Genomic DNA, 16,792 nt, shown 5'->3' with positions numbered 1-16,792 from the left:
ATTAACTTCCAGTGACTCACATTCCTTTGAAAATTCAGAGTACTGCTCTTCTTGTGTGGATTTTTTTTTTCCAGTGAGGATTATACTGGTTTAGTTTCACTGAACTATGAAGTATATGGAAAACATGTTTTTTAGAATCTGTCAGAGTATCTGTCTTAGGGAGGAGTTAGAACTCCCAAGAAGGGAGTTATCTCGTGTCTCCTGGAGAGGGAACAGAAAAGCATTCATCATAATTTTATATATGTTTATAACATCATTTGTTTCTTCCCTCTGTTCTTCTAACCCATAGCCGATTTAGGTAAAAACGAGTCAGGGTGAGGTTCTGGGACTATGGGAGAGCTAAAGAAACTAAATTCGTAGCTTGAAGAGTTTATAACTAAGAAAATAGCAAATAAGATATTAAATGTCCCCTAGATTTTAAGCCTCTTTTTCTAGCCTACCTTATGGCTGTGCTAGACTCAACCATTATAATTATCACCACATAGTTGATGGAAGCCTGCTTTGCATTCTCTGTGTTTCTGCCCTTGGGTTAATAGAGGTGGTTTCTCTGATGAACTCCTTATGTTTTGGATTCATTCTTCTGAAGTATCCATTGCCATTGATATAAGTAACAATTTGGTTAATTGTCTGTTTGAGGGTAGAATTGGAATCTAATTTACTTAACATTCAGCCGTAAGAGATACCTGTGGATCGGGTCATTAAAGGGGGCTTTCTGTTCTATTGTACTATAGCGTATCGAATTATATTGATTTTATGCATGGACTGTGGCTTTCATAGTGATTCCCTAAAAATATTTTTGGGAAACATCATGCAACCTTTCTTGCATTACACATAGAGGAAGTTCTCCATCCCTTTCTGCACTTAGGTAGCCAGCTTATTAAAGGTATTGATTTCAAGAAGGGAAACTCTGATTCGGGATGTGTTCGGAAATAGACATCTCTAACCATTCATGCCGCGTAAGGTTTGATCTTCATCTATGTCTGGCGTTGCACTCATAAACTGAGAAAGTGTCATGCACTGAATCCACTTCAACTAGGGGCACCAGGGTGGCTCAGTCGTTAAGCATCTGCCTTCGGCTCAGGTCATGATCCTGAGGTCCTGGGATCGAGCCCCGCTTCGGGCTTCTTGCTCGGCAGGAAGCCTGCTTCTCCCTCTCCCGTCTACCTGCTTGTGTTCCTCTCTCGCTGTGTTTCTCTCTGTCAAATAAATATATAAAATCTTAAAAAAAAAAGAGAGAGAGTGAGACTGGAACTGTAACATGGGCATCGGAGAGGAAGTCACCGAGAGCCATGGGCAGGATTTCCAGGGACTGAGGAGCAAGGAAATAGATGTGATCTGGTCCATTTGACAGCAGGATAAACAAAGTAAGGCAAAATGGAAACCATGCACTTTTACACACTGATGAGTAAAACCAGCAGTTTTAAAGAAGAAATCATCCTAAGTCAGACAGGGGTCAGTAAACTTTTTTTTGTAAATGGCCAGATAGTAAATACTTAAGGCTTCGTAGTCCATAGAGTCTCTGTGGCCACTACTCAGCTTTGCCACGGTAGAATGGAAACAGCCATAGACAGTATGGAAATGAATGAGTGTGGCTATTCTCCCGTGAAAATTTATTTATTAAAAACAGGCAACAAGCCAGATTTGTCTAACAAGCCCTAGTTTGTGGACCCCTGATTATGAGCAACAGAACCACTTGGAGGGCCTGTTAAAACACCGATCGCTAACCCCACCCCATTTCTGATTCAGTAAGTTTGGGAATGAGGCTCAATTATTTCCAGTTCTAACCATTTCCCCAGGTAATGCCAATGTTTGTCTTTGAGGGACCACACTTGGAGAACCATTGAGCTACAGAGAAAGCGATTACAAACATCTCCTCTTCAGTGACTTGTTTTCTGTCCTTTGGCAGGGTGACCGAAAATGTTAAAACTTAGTGTTGCCCTTATAAAATTTCAGACACTCATTGTTTTATAGGAACTTTGTTTCCATCTTGTTCACTCCATCTGCCACAGTCTCCTTATAAATAAGTTTTCCAGACTCGAGAACCGTCGTGTACATTTTTCTTATCAGGGTACGTTTTGCTCAGCGATCACTGTTCCGGCTGCAAGTTTTATGGTGGCTAGAAGATAAGTAAGGGGACAGATTCCTCCCTCTTTGTTTTTAATAGTGATAGCCAACACTCAGTAAGCACTGTGGCCCCAGCCCTGTTCCCGGTGCTTCACATATATATTCATTCATGTCACGGGACTGTCAGGGTGGTTGGAGACGTGACAGAAGTTGGCTCGGGGTGGTGAAATGAATCCGTTATGTGTTGATCTATGCGGGTGTGTGTCTTCTCTCTGGTTTACACTCATTGCTAACCCCCTTCCTTCTCATTCCGGCTTCCTGCCGCTGAAGAAGGCTAGAACACTTTTCTTTCAGCTGCGTCAGGGGACTATCTCGGGCAGCAGCGACTGCTGGTGACATCAGCATGAGTAGCCCTCATGCTGGGGGGCTGTGAGGAGGTCCGCACCGGCTGTGAGGCCCAGCTGACCTGATTCTAATTGCTGACATTGAGCTGATGTTATTCTTGGCCCAGGACAGAGCGATTACTCAGTAGTTTCTGTTAAAGCGATCCTTTGTTAAACTTCTGCTCCCAGCCCCCCTCTCCTTCCCTCCCACTCTCTTCTCTGCCTCATCCAGACTGAAAAAAAAGCCCCAAAAGCAGAAAAATTGAGGACATTTTGATGGCCAAGGCAGAATCGCTGAAGTTTCTTTTAACAACAGACAGGAGAAAGAGGGGGTCTTAAATATTTAAAAATCTTCGTTTTTCACTGGTTCCACTCTCTAGCCAGAGCAGTTCAGTTTTTAGTAGACTTCATTTTGTACCTAGTGAGGTAACTCGGGGTAGGAGAAAACTGCATCCCGAACTCCTTTCATCCTTCCACCCCATCTGGCTTTTACGTCCCCCTGCCCACCGTGCTCTCTCTTGCCGGACTGACCAGATCAGTAAGGGCCAACAGAAACTCATGTTCCTGGAACAAGTGTGGGAGCTGGGGGGCTCTGGGTTCACACCAAAGGGTCTTTCAGCATGCGAGCGTCTTGAGTGCCATTTGTAATGAGCTTTTGGCTAATGGCAAGTGTGTCCATGCACAACCCCACAGGTGTGGAAAGGATTCCCATATAAGCCCAGCCAAGTCTTGTTATACTGCTCCTAAAAGTCCATTGCATGTGTCTAGAAAAATTCTGCCCCCCTACAGGAGTGAATACTGTTTCTCCAAGCCTTCAGCTGCTGTGTGTTTGTTTTGTGGGGGAGGGGAAAGAAAGAAATTCAGCAGGCACCCGGGCTTTTCCAGGCAGCCAGCAATAACACGCTGGCTCCTCAGCATGGCACAAAGAGAGCAAGCAAACAGGCTGACTGTGCGGGGGGAGTCTTTCTCCATCCGTCTAACAGAGTGTCCAGGAGGAGGATGGGACTGGAGCTATTCAGGAGGAAGAACTTGTGTGCGTGTGCTTAAGTTCCTGGAGCATGTCATAACCTAGTGCCGGTTTGTTTTGTGTTGGGTGTTTTGTTGCGTTTTGGTTTTCCTTTGACTTTTATCAGGAACTCATACAACACTCAGTTTCTAGATGATGATGATGATTGATTGATTTTCGTAGAACCGTTTGATTTAGTAGATTTTTGCCAAGCCAAACTCTGTTCTTCTCACCTAATAAAAATACGTTGAAAACATGTGAAATGATACATGTAAAACTACATTTAGGTGTTCGGGAAATGGGCCCCCTGGACAGGCTTTAGAGTCAGATAATCTGGCATTTAAATCTTGCTTCTGTCCAGCCCATGCATGGGACAGGCTGTTCAGACTTCTCTGGTCCTCAGTTTGCTGATGTCTGCTAAGGACAGGATAATGTGTATCGGTACGTGTCGTGAGGATTGCATTTCTCAGGGTGTTACCACGGGTCAGGCACTGGACTGGGACTTTCACCCGCATCATCACGTTGAATCCTCTTCGTAGCCCCATTTTACAGACAAAAAAACAGATCATCACTTAAGGTGACTTTCTCAGGGTCATGTAAGCAATAAATAAAAAACCAGGTCTTTTACCCCAAGTATGCCTGCAGACAGAGCCTCTAGCCTCTAGACTGTCACGCTGTGTGCTACCACCCTGATGACATATGGAAGCGTTCGTGTATATTTTATACACACACACATACACACACATATGTATGTATTAATCTATGTATATGATTACATAAATTTTAAGTTGCAGTTCTTACATTCACAAGTGTACTTACGGACACCTATAAAACTGTATTTGAAAAGTCCTCTGCAAGTATCCTGACTAGTCTGCTAGCATTCATCCATCATATACACTGTCATAAAAGAGAAGGTCTGCTGAACATACGTAAACCCAGGTCTAGATATTCTCCCAGGTATCTCAAATTCTTAAAAAAAAAAAAAGTCTTAAGAAAGTATTCCTTTAGAACTCTTGGAAACATCCACTGTCTACCCTCTTTTGTGTTTTTATTATATAGTAATATGGTTAGGGTCTACTGAGTCATGCAGTATACTGAAATAAGTTCTAGAAGTTTGAAGATTTGAAACACTTGTGGGGGTTGTTATTAATAACATAGGCGTTATCTCTTCAATTATCACATTGTCCTTTCTACCCTGTTACTGTTGCGGGTCATGGTATTTGAATTTTATTTCTATGATGGCATATTTGAGAAGACTACTGGGAAACATGACCAGTGTCTGCAAATGGGACTACCCTAGGTGATAATTTTGCATGATTACTATTCTTGCTTTTTCAATTCCATATAAATCTGATTCTTAATATGTTGTTATAATAGAGATACCAGTTTGTTATGCTGATTCATCATGACTAGTAATAGAAGTCCCCTGATGACTGCCAGGTTGCTTTCTTTTTTTTTTTTTTAAAGATTTTATTTATTTATTTGACAGAGATCACAAGTAGATAGAGAGGCAGGCAGAGAGAGAGAGAGGGAAGCAGGCTCCCCACTCGGCAGGGAGCCTGACTCGGGGCCAGTCCCAGGACCCTGGGATCACGACCCAAGCCAAAAGCAGAGGCTTTACCCCCTCAACCATCCAGGGGCCCCGCCAGGTTGCTTTCTAAGCTGCCACTGGAAAGTGCCCCTCTGGAATCTTGGTTGGGGGGAGGTGAGGGGAAGGGAAATGGACACAGAGGGAGTGCCACCTGTGTGCTGGATATAACACTATCTCCATCCCACCGATGAGGGAACTCAAAGAGTTTAAGTAACTTACACAAGGTTGCATAACTAGCTAATTACAGAGATAATATTCAGACCCGGTCAGAGAGCTTCCGAAGCCCCTTTCCACTCTACCACCCTCCCTCTTGAGAGAAGGGACTATTCATTTGTTTTTTGTTTTACACATTTATCCTCAGTCAGATAAAGCATTCCAAATTTATTGATGCCGCTGCTGCTACAGACCCATACATGCAAATACGAAAGAAAGGATCAACGTAATGAATCAAAGTATAAAACTCTGCTTGGTTGTGGGTATGTTAAAAGGCAACTGTTCACCTACCAGCCGCGTGGGCTCAACCTTGTTTGTTGTATGGCCTTAACATGTGGTTTTGCTACTGCTGCCTGGCAACCAGTTTCCTTCCCTGCCCTCACTCTGTGACCTGTGGTTTGTTTTTCTCCGTCTGTGGGCATAGGAAGGACTTGAAACCATAACTGTGAGATAATGAAAGACCTCCTCCTTGAATATAAAGAATTGCGTTCATCTGAAGTAGACACAGCCCCAGAAAGAAGCATAGCAAATGGACGACAGCCGGGTCTGTGCAAAGATACGCAGTAGGGGGCGCCTGGGTGGCTCAGTGGGTTAAAGCCTCTGCCTTTGGCTCAGGTCATGATCCCAGGGTCCTGGGATCGGTCCTGGGATCGAGCCCCGCATCAGGCTCTCTGCTCAGCAGGGAGCCTGCTTCCTCCTCTCTCTCTCTCTCTCTCTCTCTCTCTCTCTGCCTGCCTCTCTGCCTACTTCTGTCTGTCAAATAAATAAAATCTTAAAAAAAAAAAAAAGATACACAGTAGGTCACCCATTTGAGATTCTGAGCCAAATAAGACAAACCATACATCAAAAGGCAGAGACCAGTTAGACACTTATAAATTCTGAATTTAAAGTTGTGAGGGAACCTAGAGGTTGCTTTGTCTGATTATTTCATTTTACTCATCAGGAGACGTAAGACACAGACACATCATGAGGAGAACAAGGACCCTGATGGAGAAATAATTCCCTAAAACTACTAACTAATAAAAGATACGAGACAATGGAAAACGATGCTCTGAATTATCTTTTTTAACCAATTCAACTCTGAGTCTGGGGTCATTGCTGATCTTTTTTTTTTTTTTTTAAAGATAGTATTTATTTATTTGACAGAGAAAGAGAGATCACAAGTAGGCAAAGAGGCAGGCAGAGAAAGGGGGGGAAGCAGGCTCCCTGCAGAGTAGAGAGCCTGATGCGGGGCTTGATCCCAGGACTCTGAGATCATGACCTGAGCCAAAGGCAGAGGCTTAACCCACTGAGCCACCCAGGCGCCCCCATTGCTGGGGTTATCTTTTTGAGGTTATCTTTATTTATAGACATACATACATGCATGCGTACTTTAACTTTTAAAATTAGTAACAAAACTTTGCATATAGGCAGATTTTTTTCAAGCTTTCCTTCTTGGAGTAAAGCTAGCGAAATCTGGGTCTTTTAAATGCAGCTGATGAAAATTGGACACATTGCTAGGTTTGCTCTAGATCTGCTTTGGAAGGGAAATATGATTTCAGTGGATTTGCATTTAAAGAGAGTCAGCATAACATAAATGAGGAAGGCTGTGTTGTGTAATGGGACTCTGAAATCAGATTCTTCGTGGGCATGGGTCCTACTTTACTACTTAGTAGCTGTGCCATCATGGACAAATTATGGAACTTTTTTGTGCCATGGTTGCTTCCTTTGTATAAAGATGATGATGGGACCCACCTCAATGCTTGGGAGGATTAAATGAGATAATAGCATGTAAAGTGCTTAAGGGCATGTTGACCCATGGTGAGAGCTCAATAAAAATTCGTAGGTCTTGGGGCACCTGGGTGGCTCAGTCTGTTAAGCGTCTGCCTTTGGCTCAGGTCATGATCACAGGATTCTGGAATGGAGCCCCAAGGCTGGCTCCCTGCTCAGCAGGGAGTCTGCTTCTCCCTCTCCCTCTCCCTCTGCCCCTCCTTCTGCTCATGTTCTCTCTGTCAAATAAATAAATAAAATCTTTTTTTAAAAAATGCATAGCTCTTACACATAGCACAAATTTACCCTCTTAATAATTAAGGGTATGGTACAGGATTGTTGACTATGAACATTGTTGTGTAACAGATCAATAAAACGTGTTTTTTTTTTGTTTTGTTTTGTCTTTTGGGTTTTTTGTTTTTTAAGATTTTGGGGCCCCTGGTTGGCTCAGTTGGTTGAGCAACTGCCTTCAGCTCAGGTTGTGATCCTGGAGTCCTGGGATCGAGTCCCGCATCGGGCGTCCTGCTCAGCAGGGGGTCTGTTTCTTCCTCTGACCTTCCCCCTCTCATGCTCACTCGCTCTCATTCTCTCTCTTGCTCTCAATAAATAGTCTTAAAAAAAAAAAAGATTTTATTTATTTGAGAGTGAGAGAGAGAGAGAGCACACAAGCAGGGGAGAGGGGCAGAGGGAGAGGGAGAAGCAGGCTCCATGCTAAGCTGCGAGCCCAATGTGGGGCTCGAACCCAGGATCCTGGGATCAATACCTGAGCCAAAAGCAGTTGCTTAACCCACCAAGCCACCCAGGAGCCCCAATAAAACATTTTCATCTTGCATGATTGAAACTCTGTATTCATTGAACTCCGTGTTTCCCCCTCCCCCTAACCCCTGACAACAACCATTCTAATTTGTATTTGTATGAGTTTGATTACTTTAGACGCCTCGTATCAGTGGAATCTTAGTATTTGTGTTTTTCATGACTAGCTTATTTCACTTAGCATAGCGTCCTGAAGGTTCATCCATGTTGTAGCATATTACAGGATTTCTTTCTTTTTTTAAGACTGAAAGATATCCTATCTTATGTATATACATTTTCTTTATCCATTCGTCTATCGATGAACATTTAGATTGCTTCCACATCTTAGCTGTTGTGAATAATGCTTCAGTGAATATGGTTGTGCAGATTATCTCTTCTATTATGTATTCCCTTTTGTTTGTTTGTTTCTGTTTTTGAGTGTCTGTCAGCAGTGGGGGGAGGAGCAGAGGGAAAGGAGAGAGAGAGAATCTTAAGTAGACTCCACACTTAGTGCAGAGCCCGACACGGGGCTTTCTCACGACCCTGAGATCATGAAGTGAGCCGAAACCAAAAGTTGGCCACTTAACTGACTGAGCCACCAAGGTGCCCCTATTATGTATTACTTTTAACCTTAAATGTGCATAGCATTATGATTCCACCTTTGGGGTTTTAGTTACCACCCCCTACCCTGTGCCAGAAGCAGAAGCTATTTAAAATGATATTAAGGAAAGCGTTTTAGGAGAAGTTCAAGTTTCATAAAGTATTAATTGGCTACTTTTTTTTTTTTTGCTTATATTTACATGTTTGAACAATTGAAGATAAATGCAAATTACTTTGTTCACAATTGCCAGAGAGATACGAGAAGAAAAAGTAGAAAGGATGATTAATACCATGATAGGCTGCTAGTGAGGGAAGGTCATCTACGTGACATCTTAGGGCTAGTCAATTTGACTGGGTTTTCTGGTCTTGGGCTGGAACTCTGGCCTTAGCCAGTTGCCTCATGGTTGGACTTCTTTGGTCATAACACACTTCTGGCCCAAAATCAGTTCAGTTGTCTATGCTGGTTGGTTGAAAAACCAACTCAGAGACTACTGCTGGAATCATCGGTTTTATCAGATGACAGAGTCTGAGGCCCAGGAGCATATCTAAGTATCTCTTAATGACCGGCATTGTTTCTCAAATGTACAAGTAGAGTTGACTTAGGAACTGCCTGAAACACAATGGTTTTTGTTGGTGAATAAATTTTTCATTACAGGTAAGCAGCTGTATTCGCATTCTGGAGAGTAGATCATTTGAATTACTAAGAGCCTTCAATCTTAGTTGGTAAAAGAGACAGAGCCTCTTAATTAATTTTATAAATAAAGGGGTATGCCAGAGAGCTTCTGGTATCTTTGACCACTCAAAGCCCTGTCTCAGGTATTCACGTCATCAGTCTCTCTCCGTGTGAACAGTAGCATCTTCTGGGTTTCTGCCCCATCCCAGAGGTTGTACTCTTGTTTCTCTTGCTCAGACTCCAGTCTTGTCCCAGCTGACAAACACTGTGAATGGAAGACAGCCAAGAACTCCATACAATGTGAGACAAAGGCTTTTTGGAAGTTTTGCTTTTGCTAAAATAGAAACAGCTACCCTTACCCTCACCTTGGCCCCAAGCCTTTCCCAGCATCATATGACTGCACAAAAGACACAATGTGTTCTTTGCATCGAACCGCTCTTGGCTGGTTGTAGTAAGGTGAGTGATTAGCATCGGACATGCTCAGGAAGATATACCAAAACCAGTACTTGAGCTGCCAGAGAGCAACATTCTAGAAGCAGTTTTGTGTACTATGTAATGGGAACTTTGTCCAAGTTAGGATAAAAATCTCAGTGGGGAGAATAATGCATAAAAATGTTTTCTTTTCTGGAACCAAAGTAAAAGGGGCACAAAAAGACGTTAACCCATTGAAGTAAAGGTCAACATTTCCCTACTTTATCTCCCTTAATTTTCAAAAAAAAAAGAAAGAAATGAATTTAGAGTTATTTCAATACAAAGAGTTATCCAGCTCCGCTCCATCACCAAGAAGCCCAAGCAAAGACGAAAAGAAGTGTTTTTCTGGAAGGAATTAAAAAAAAAAAAAAAGTAAAGAAAAAACCTCCCAGAATTTAATCTCTGAACAGTATTATCTTTCTAGTAAGAGAGCCCAGATCTTGCTCCCCCGTAACCTTCCAAGTTGCAGTCTGTGTTCTGTCTATCAGAAATTCCTCCTTCCCACCCACGAGTACCCTTCTGTTGTGGGAGAAGGAGGGCCTTTCCAGTCTTTGGCTTGGGGCCAAGCCAACCCTCAAACTGTGGTTTTCTCTGAGTCTCCTTACTGAAGCACGGCTGTTTCCCACACCCAATAAAGAAGCAAAAGTCCTGTATATGTTGACCAGGTCTTGAGTGGAGGCCAGTGCTTACACAACTCTCACGTTCCCAGGACATTGACTGATGACAGTGTAGCCCCCTTCCCGGTTGTTAACCCACAAGCGCAGCGCGCTAGTATTGTGTATCCAGCCCTCACCTTTCTTTAGGATTTATATAGAGAGAACTTGATCTAATTCTTCTGTCCATTTATGAATGAATATCAGGGCAAAACAACTCACATAATCTATCGTTGATGGAATTGTAGGATCGGGGCCGATACATGCTGTGAGAGGCCTGGAGAGGCTGACTTTTGCCAACAGTCGAAATAAATTCATTTATATATCTGCCTCTTAACATTGCCTTAGTACTTCCCTGGGCTTCTTCTTATCAAATTCAGCTGCCTTAATTTCATTACACTTAGCCTTGGTTTTGGTGAAATACCTGGGAACTCGTCTACATTACCGACTCTCTGGAATTTTGGAAGGTACGGAATTGTGATCATGTCCTTATCTATTCAGTGTATTAGAGTATGGTTACTGAACAGCAGCTGAGAACCTAGAAGCTTTTTTGCTGTGTTTGGAAAGAGTATCTGCTTTTTTGAGATGCAGTACATTTATATTAATGCTTAAACAAGGGTGATTCTGGTAGATTGAGATTCCCTTTCACTGCATCTAGCAGACTCCTCTCCCTGCCATGGCTTGCCAAGTTAAAGATTTTTTTCCCCCATGGGCGCCTGGGTGGCTCAGTGGGTTGGGCCTCTGCTTTCGGCTCGGGTTGTGATCCCAGGGTCCTAGGATCGAGCCCCACATCGGGCTTTCTGCTCGGCGGGGAGCTTGCTTCTCCCCCTCTCTCTCTGCCTGCTGCTCTGCCTACTTGTGATCTCTGTCTGTCAAATAAATAAAATCTTTAAAACCCCCCCCCCCCCATATAATCAGAAATCTAGAGTTAGGTTCTCTTGACCTCTATGGTACTGTCAGGAGCCCATGCTTTCCCCGTCCTTATGCTCTGCAATCCTTAGGAAGTAACTTCCACCCAATGCTAGCTAGATACCCGTGTTCTGGGTGGGAGGAAGAACAGTAAAGGGCAAAAGTTGTGTACTAACCACTTTCCCCCCCTTTAAAGAGCTGCCCTGGAAACTGCACCTGGAAATTTCTGTTTATATCTCAGAACTATGTCACATGGCTATTTCTAAGTACAGAAGAGGTTGGGAAATACAGTTTTTTAGCTGGGCACACACCATTGCCCGAACAAAATAAGGGCAGTATTATTAGGAAAAGGGAAAGAAGTGTTAGTATCCGTGCAGGTGACAGTCTTCTAAGCAATAAATTATCCTAATTGCTTTTATTTTGTTATTTGAGGTGAAGACTGACCTTCTCACCACAGAACATCAGTGTCTAAGGAGCTGCCACAAAATTGACATCTGGGAAGATGAATTTATTTTTGTTTGGGATCCGCTAGAAGGGCTTACTTATATTTTGTGGCTAAGTATAAGTTGAACACAAATAATACACTGGGCCCTATTCACAGTCCAGAGAATGGTCCTAGTACAAGATTACATCTCTATGTAAATGCAAACTTGCCTGTTTTCTTGTTATAGGAATTTGGTAGTTGCAAAAAAAAAAAAAAAAAAAAAAAAAAAGATAAGTAGTGGTTATATGAGTTTTTTTTTTTTTATTTACATTGATGGGGTAAATGTTTATTAAGCACCTTTTATGTACAAGCCTTCTACTAAGCACTGTGAGTGAAACAAAAATGAATCAGATACCAGTCTGGCCATCACCAGTGTGCATTGTCCGGAAGGAGAGAAAAATACAAACATCAGTGGCCATAACACAAGGCAGAATGTGCTAATGTGATAGGACGCATACAAATCAATTGTTACAAGCATTCAGAAGAGGGAAAGATCATTCCCGCCAGAGAGAAGTGAGTAAACATGACCTGGGGAACCTAAGCACATGTTTTCATTTTAAGAGTTTGCTTTCACAGCTAGTGAGCATCATCGTAAGACTGGAAAGATATGTTGCTGATGCACAAGCAGTGCCATTCCCAGATCATTACAGAGAGGCAGCCTTGCATGTCGTCCCATCCTTTGGTTCCTCAGTAAGCTGACGTGGAGGTTTGGGGAGGAATGGAGCATCTGTTGAGTGTCTAGTAGGACCTTGGTGTTTGGTCTATTTCAAGAATCCTTTATTAAATGCCTGGGCTGGATTTTCATATGTGATCTTCATTTAATCCTCAGTAGTCCAGCAAAGTAATTCTAATTGCCTATGGGGAAGCTAAGGGTCAGAGAAGTTCAGGAACTTGAAAAGGTCACCCCGTTTGTAAGTAACAGAGCCTGCATCTGAGCCCAGGCATACTGGACTGCAAAGCCCTGCTATTTTTCCACTTAGACCTGAGTCTCTGCCTCTCACTGATGACCAAATCTGGATTTGTAGGCATAGTAAGTGTTGAACAGTGAACTCCTTTTTCAGCCCTGCATAATAGTGAGTCCTATTCCCACCTGGTTAAAACTTAAAGGTCACTTGGATACTTTGATTTGCATTCAGAGTTAATTTTGTTACCTGCTTAAATCTTAAGAGAATTGGACTTCCTTTCGACTCTTGAATAATGTATTTTTGTAATAAATAGCTACATATAGGTGGTACAAAATTCAAAAGGATACAAATGATGTATGGTAAACAGTTTCCCTCTCTCCTGGACCCCCAGCTAACCAGTTCTTTCCATGGAGGTTACTAGTTTTTTTGTATATCCTTTCAGAATTGTTCTGTGCAGATAGCAACTTTATGTGTGTGTGTTTCTGTGTGTTTGTGTATCTGTGTGTGTTGGTGTATGTGTGTGTGGTTCTACATATTCTTTTTGCTTTTTACAAAAATAGGAACTTACTTCTGATCTTGCTGTTTTTATTCATTTTTTTTATTGTATTTAGATGTTCCAGCAAGATGTTTTAGCAAAAGAAAAACTCAGTGATCTTGAAAATATGGTTAAGTTGTCACTTTGGCAACATGTATCAAATCGATGTTCTTTATTGATGGCAGTTCCTTTACAGCATGAAAAATCGCACTCAATAAAGAATATTTTCACTTCCAAGAGCCCTTTGCTAACAATGGCTTTTCTTCCTTGGTTCCCCTTCCAGTGACTTTGTCTATGGACGGCTGCTGTAGCGCTCTGCAGCCCTCATTCTGATTTCTGGTCTTCCCTAGCCTGAAGGAGGCACCTTTTTTCCCTTTCTTCCTTTCTTTATTATGAACAAAAATATTGATAGGGGCCTGAATGGGGCACTTCCGAGCACTCTTCAATCTATGCTCACGTGTCAGGATGTAGTGGTGAAAAGAGGAACCTACAGGAGCCCTTTCCTGCCTCCCTCCCCTCCAGTTGAATGTCTCCCACAGATGTGGAAACCCTCACGTATGGAAATGGTGCTTGAAAGGAAAGGATTTGTTTCTGAGGCTGCCTTGCTGGACTTTTTGGTTACTTGTCCTCAGAAGGCTTGCCGGAGCAGAATCAGGGCTCCCGGGCCCTCTCAGGCCATCTAAGACCTTCCACATGTACAGACACCGCCCCCCTCCCCCAGTGCCAACCTCCGGGCTCTGCCCATGGGCTTGGGTCTTCCTTTGTTCCCCTTCTTTGGGTCAGAGATGAAGGTGAGTGAAGAGCTTTTCAATTTCTGTTTTGGATGGTTTGCAGAGATGAACATCTCAGACTATTCCATTTGAGAATGCTCTGACCCTTTTGCTCTGAAATCGCTTTGCTCTTTGTCAGGCCTGTCCATGTGATACATTTCCTCCGCACAAGACTCTTTGATCCCCCTCAGACCTGTCTAGCCCAGGACCTTTGGCACATTTCCATGAAATGGGACATTCCAAGGCATGAGTATAGAAGGATTAGTTAACATTTTACTAAAGCTACCAATTTATCTTTTATATCTTAAAAAATAAAAGAGTCATAAAAAAGTCATAAAAGATAATACTAATAAAGTTTATCTAGAAGGTAAATGTTTCCTAAAAGCATCTAATCTTATTCCTTTAGGCCTTGCTGTAAGGAAATGACATTTCTCCCATGTCTCTTTAAATGTAGTGTCTACAGATGGAAATCAATTGCCAGAAATTCTTTTAATAAAAAAGACCTTATGTGTTTTGTCAACTTCATTCTTTTTCTCTTAGTATTATTTCACATTTAAAGCTTTTATAATGCATGGATATTGAAAGCAGTATTAATAGTATTGAATGATCAGTAACAAAATTTGTGACCCCAAAAAACCGAATTTCTAATGAGGTAAATAAGTTGTAAGAATTTTTTAAGCATGTACTTGAGAAAGCATACATTTACATCCTAACTATAGACACATGTTGGTGTTTGTGATATTTAGATGGTGATTTTTAGGTCTTTGTTGATTTGTAGGCTTACCCTCTGAGCGAATATACCTTTGTGTTGATCTTAGATTCGTTTAGCGAGCAGTATTCAGATAGTAGTTTCACTTTGAAGTACCTTATTTTTTTGAAGATTTTATTTTTAAGTAACCTCTGCACCCAACATGGGAGACTGGAACCTACAGCCCCTGAGATCAAGAGTCGCATGCTCTACTGACTGAGCCCACCAGGTGCCCCTGAGGGTGTTTTGAAATGTAAAGTTTTACGTCAATCTTTAGGTCCACAAGGTGTTACTGTGTCAGAAAAGTTAAAGTTAGTAACGAGCTTGCTTGCTTGCTTGCTTTTTTAAAGATGGATAGGTAACAGAATGCCACCTTTCTTTTCTTTCTTTCTGTTTTTTTTTTTTAAAGATTTTATTTATTTATTTATTTATTTATTTATTTATTTGTGAGAGAGAGAGAGAGAGAGAGAGAGAGAGAGCACGCACACAAGCAAGCAGGCAGAGGCAGAGAGAGAAGCAGGCTCCCTGATGAGCAGGGAGCCCGATGCGAGACTTGACCCGAGGACCCTGGGATCATGACCTTAGCCGAAGGCAGCGGCTTAACCGACTGAGCCACCTAGGCGCCCCAGTAACGAGCTTTCTGTTCCAGCCTCCTCTCTCCACCCTTTCTGCTCACTATGCCCTTGCCACCCTGGCTTCTTTCTACTCCTCAAATGTGCAAACCTTCTAGAAGAGTTCCAGGTTCTCCAAGTGGGCTGGAGTTGAGTCAAGCTTCAAGCCACTTCTGTTTTGTGCGTTATTTCTTGTGCTTGACACCCACTAGGAGACATTCGTGAAATATTTGTTAACAATGAAGGAAGCGAAGGCTGAGAGAGACCAAATGCTTTTCTGATTTCTGCAGCTGGAAAATACACAGTACCCAGATACCCTGATTCCTAGCCCAGTGTACTCTCAACAAGACCGTCTCCACTCTATGCTTCCAGAGATTTCCCTTCTCTGAGCATGGCCCTGCACTGGCCTCATTAGAGAAGTTTTCCCTCAAAAATTACCTGAACGGTTTCCCTTTTCCTTTGGATTACAAGCCAAGTTCATTTATAGCAGATGGGTTATAAAGGGCATCTCCATTGCCCATCTTTTTTTCTTTTTCTTGTAGGCCATCTTTGGCAGTCACACACTCTCTAACTCCAATTTATGGACAATAAATACTGGTGCAGCTTGCAGAATTTCAAGTGCCACAGGTAGTGGCCAGAAGCCAACCCCTCTGCCCCAGAAAGTGGTGCCGCCTCCAAGTTCTTCCTCGTCGCTGACCCCCAAGCCCCCAGCCAATCACAAACAAGTCCTCAGAAAGACCACATCCCAGAGGGCCTCCAAGTAAGTTGTCCTTAATCTTCTGTTCAGTTTCTCCTGAGTGGTGTCAATTCTGTGCTAAGAGTACTCTTTATTTATGAGGATTTCAAAAGTGTTTGTACTGAAATGTTGAAGACAGGAGCCTATGATGGGGACTGAAAGCTAACTCTGGTTCTCAGCCTGGGCTGCAGGTCAGAATCACCAAGGGAACTGGTGAGCCCTGCCGAGGTTGGGGCTGTGTACCCTGTGGGAGGGGCAGGTGCGGCTCTTAGCGTCCCTGGGGATTGTGATGAGAGCTGATGCAGGTTCAAGATCATTGCTAAGTCTTCCAGCCTCTGACAGGAACTGCGATCAGACAGTGCGCCAGGTAACAGTGCTGAGCTGTGGGCTTGGAGAAAGGAAAGGAAGGCTTCTTCCTGATATATTCTGTTCTTGGTCTTTCTACAGAGTCTGATCTCTTCAATTTCGTATAAAATTCAGTACTACCCCCCCAACCCTTGTTTGTTGTTTACTTCTAGGCATTTGGATGGGAAGACATTGGAATGGGATTTCAAGCTGGGGTTGGGGGGTGGTAGTTAACTTCATTGACATTAGTATACAGGCTCTGTGGAGCAACGTGTTTCTAATACCTTTTGTAGTCTGCCCATTTTACCTCAAAAAGACACTTCCATGCCCAAATCAAATTTTTTCACATTCCATCCTTCACTGTTGCCAGCCATATTTTAGCTAACGAACCAGTCATAGACTAATAAAGAGTATTAGTTCTAATAGCCCTTCTCCATTTAAAATTGGGGAACTTTTCAAGGATGCCTGTAAAAAGCAGGTGTCTCCTGTTGGATAAACACCTAGAGGGGGGTTGTGTCTTTCTCTTGCCCTCATTAAGGCTCCTCATTCATGTG

At 42.7% G+C, this 16,792-nt stretch overlaps 1 protein-coding gene across 2 annotated transcripts in view; it reads left to right on the top strand.

The window, feature by feature from the left end:
* LOC111148532 (tubulin tyrosine ligase like 5) overlaps nt 1-16,792 on the top strand; it is a 250,286-nt gene that overhangs the window by 194,372 nt on the left and 39,122 nt on the right. For both annotated transcript variants that reach the window (XM_022505162.1, XM_022505163.1), the window contains one exon: nt 15,700-15,917. In XM_022505162.1, the coding sequence (XP_022360870.1) occupies nt 15,700-15,917 (218 nt within the window). The remainder of the gene's footprint in view (nt 1-15,699; nt 15,918-16,792) is intronic.

The sequence above is a fragment of the Enhydra lutris genome, unplaced genomic scaffold (assembly GCF_002288905.1).
Source record: "Enhydra lutris kenyoni isolate GAN:26980312 unplaced genomic scaffold, ASM228890v2 scaffoldscaffold20, whole genome shotgun sequence".
NCBI classification, from domain to species: domain Eukaryota; kingdom Metazoa; phylum Chordata; class Mammalia; order Carnivora; family Mustelidae; genus Enhydra; species Enhydra lutris.
The sequence above is the reverse complement of the archived record's forward strand: the minus strand, read 5'-3'. Positions and strand labels throughout refer to the sequence as shown.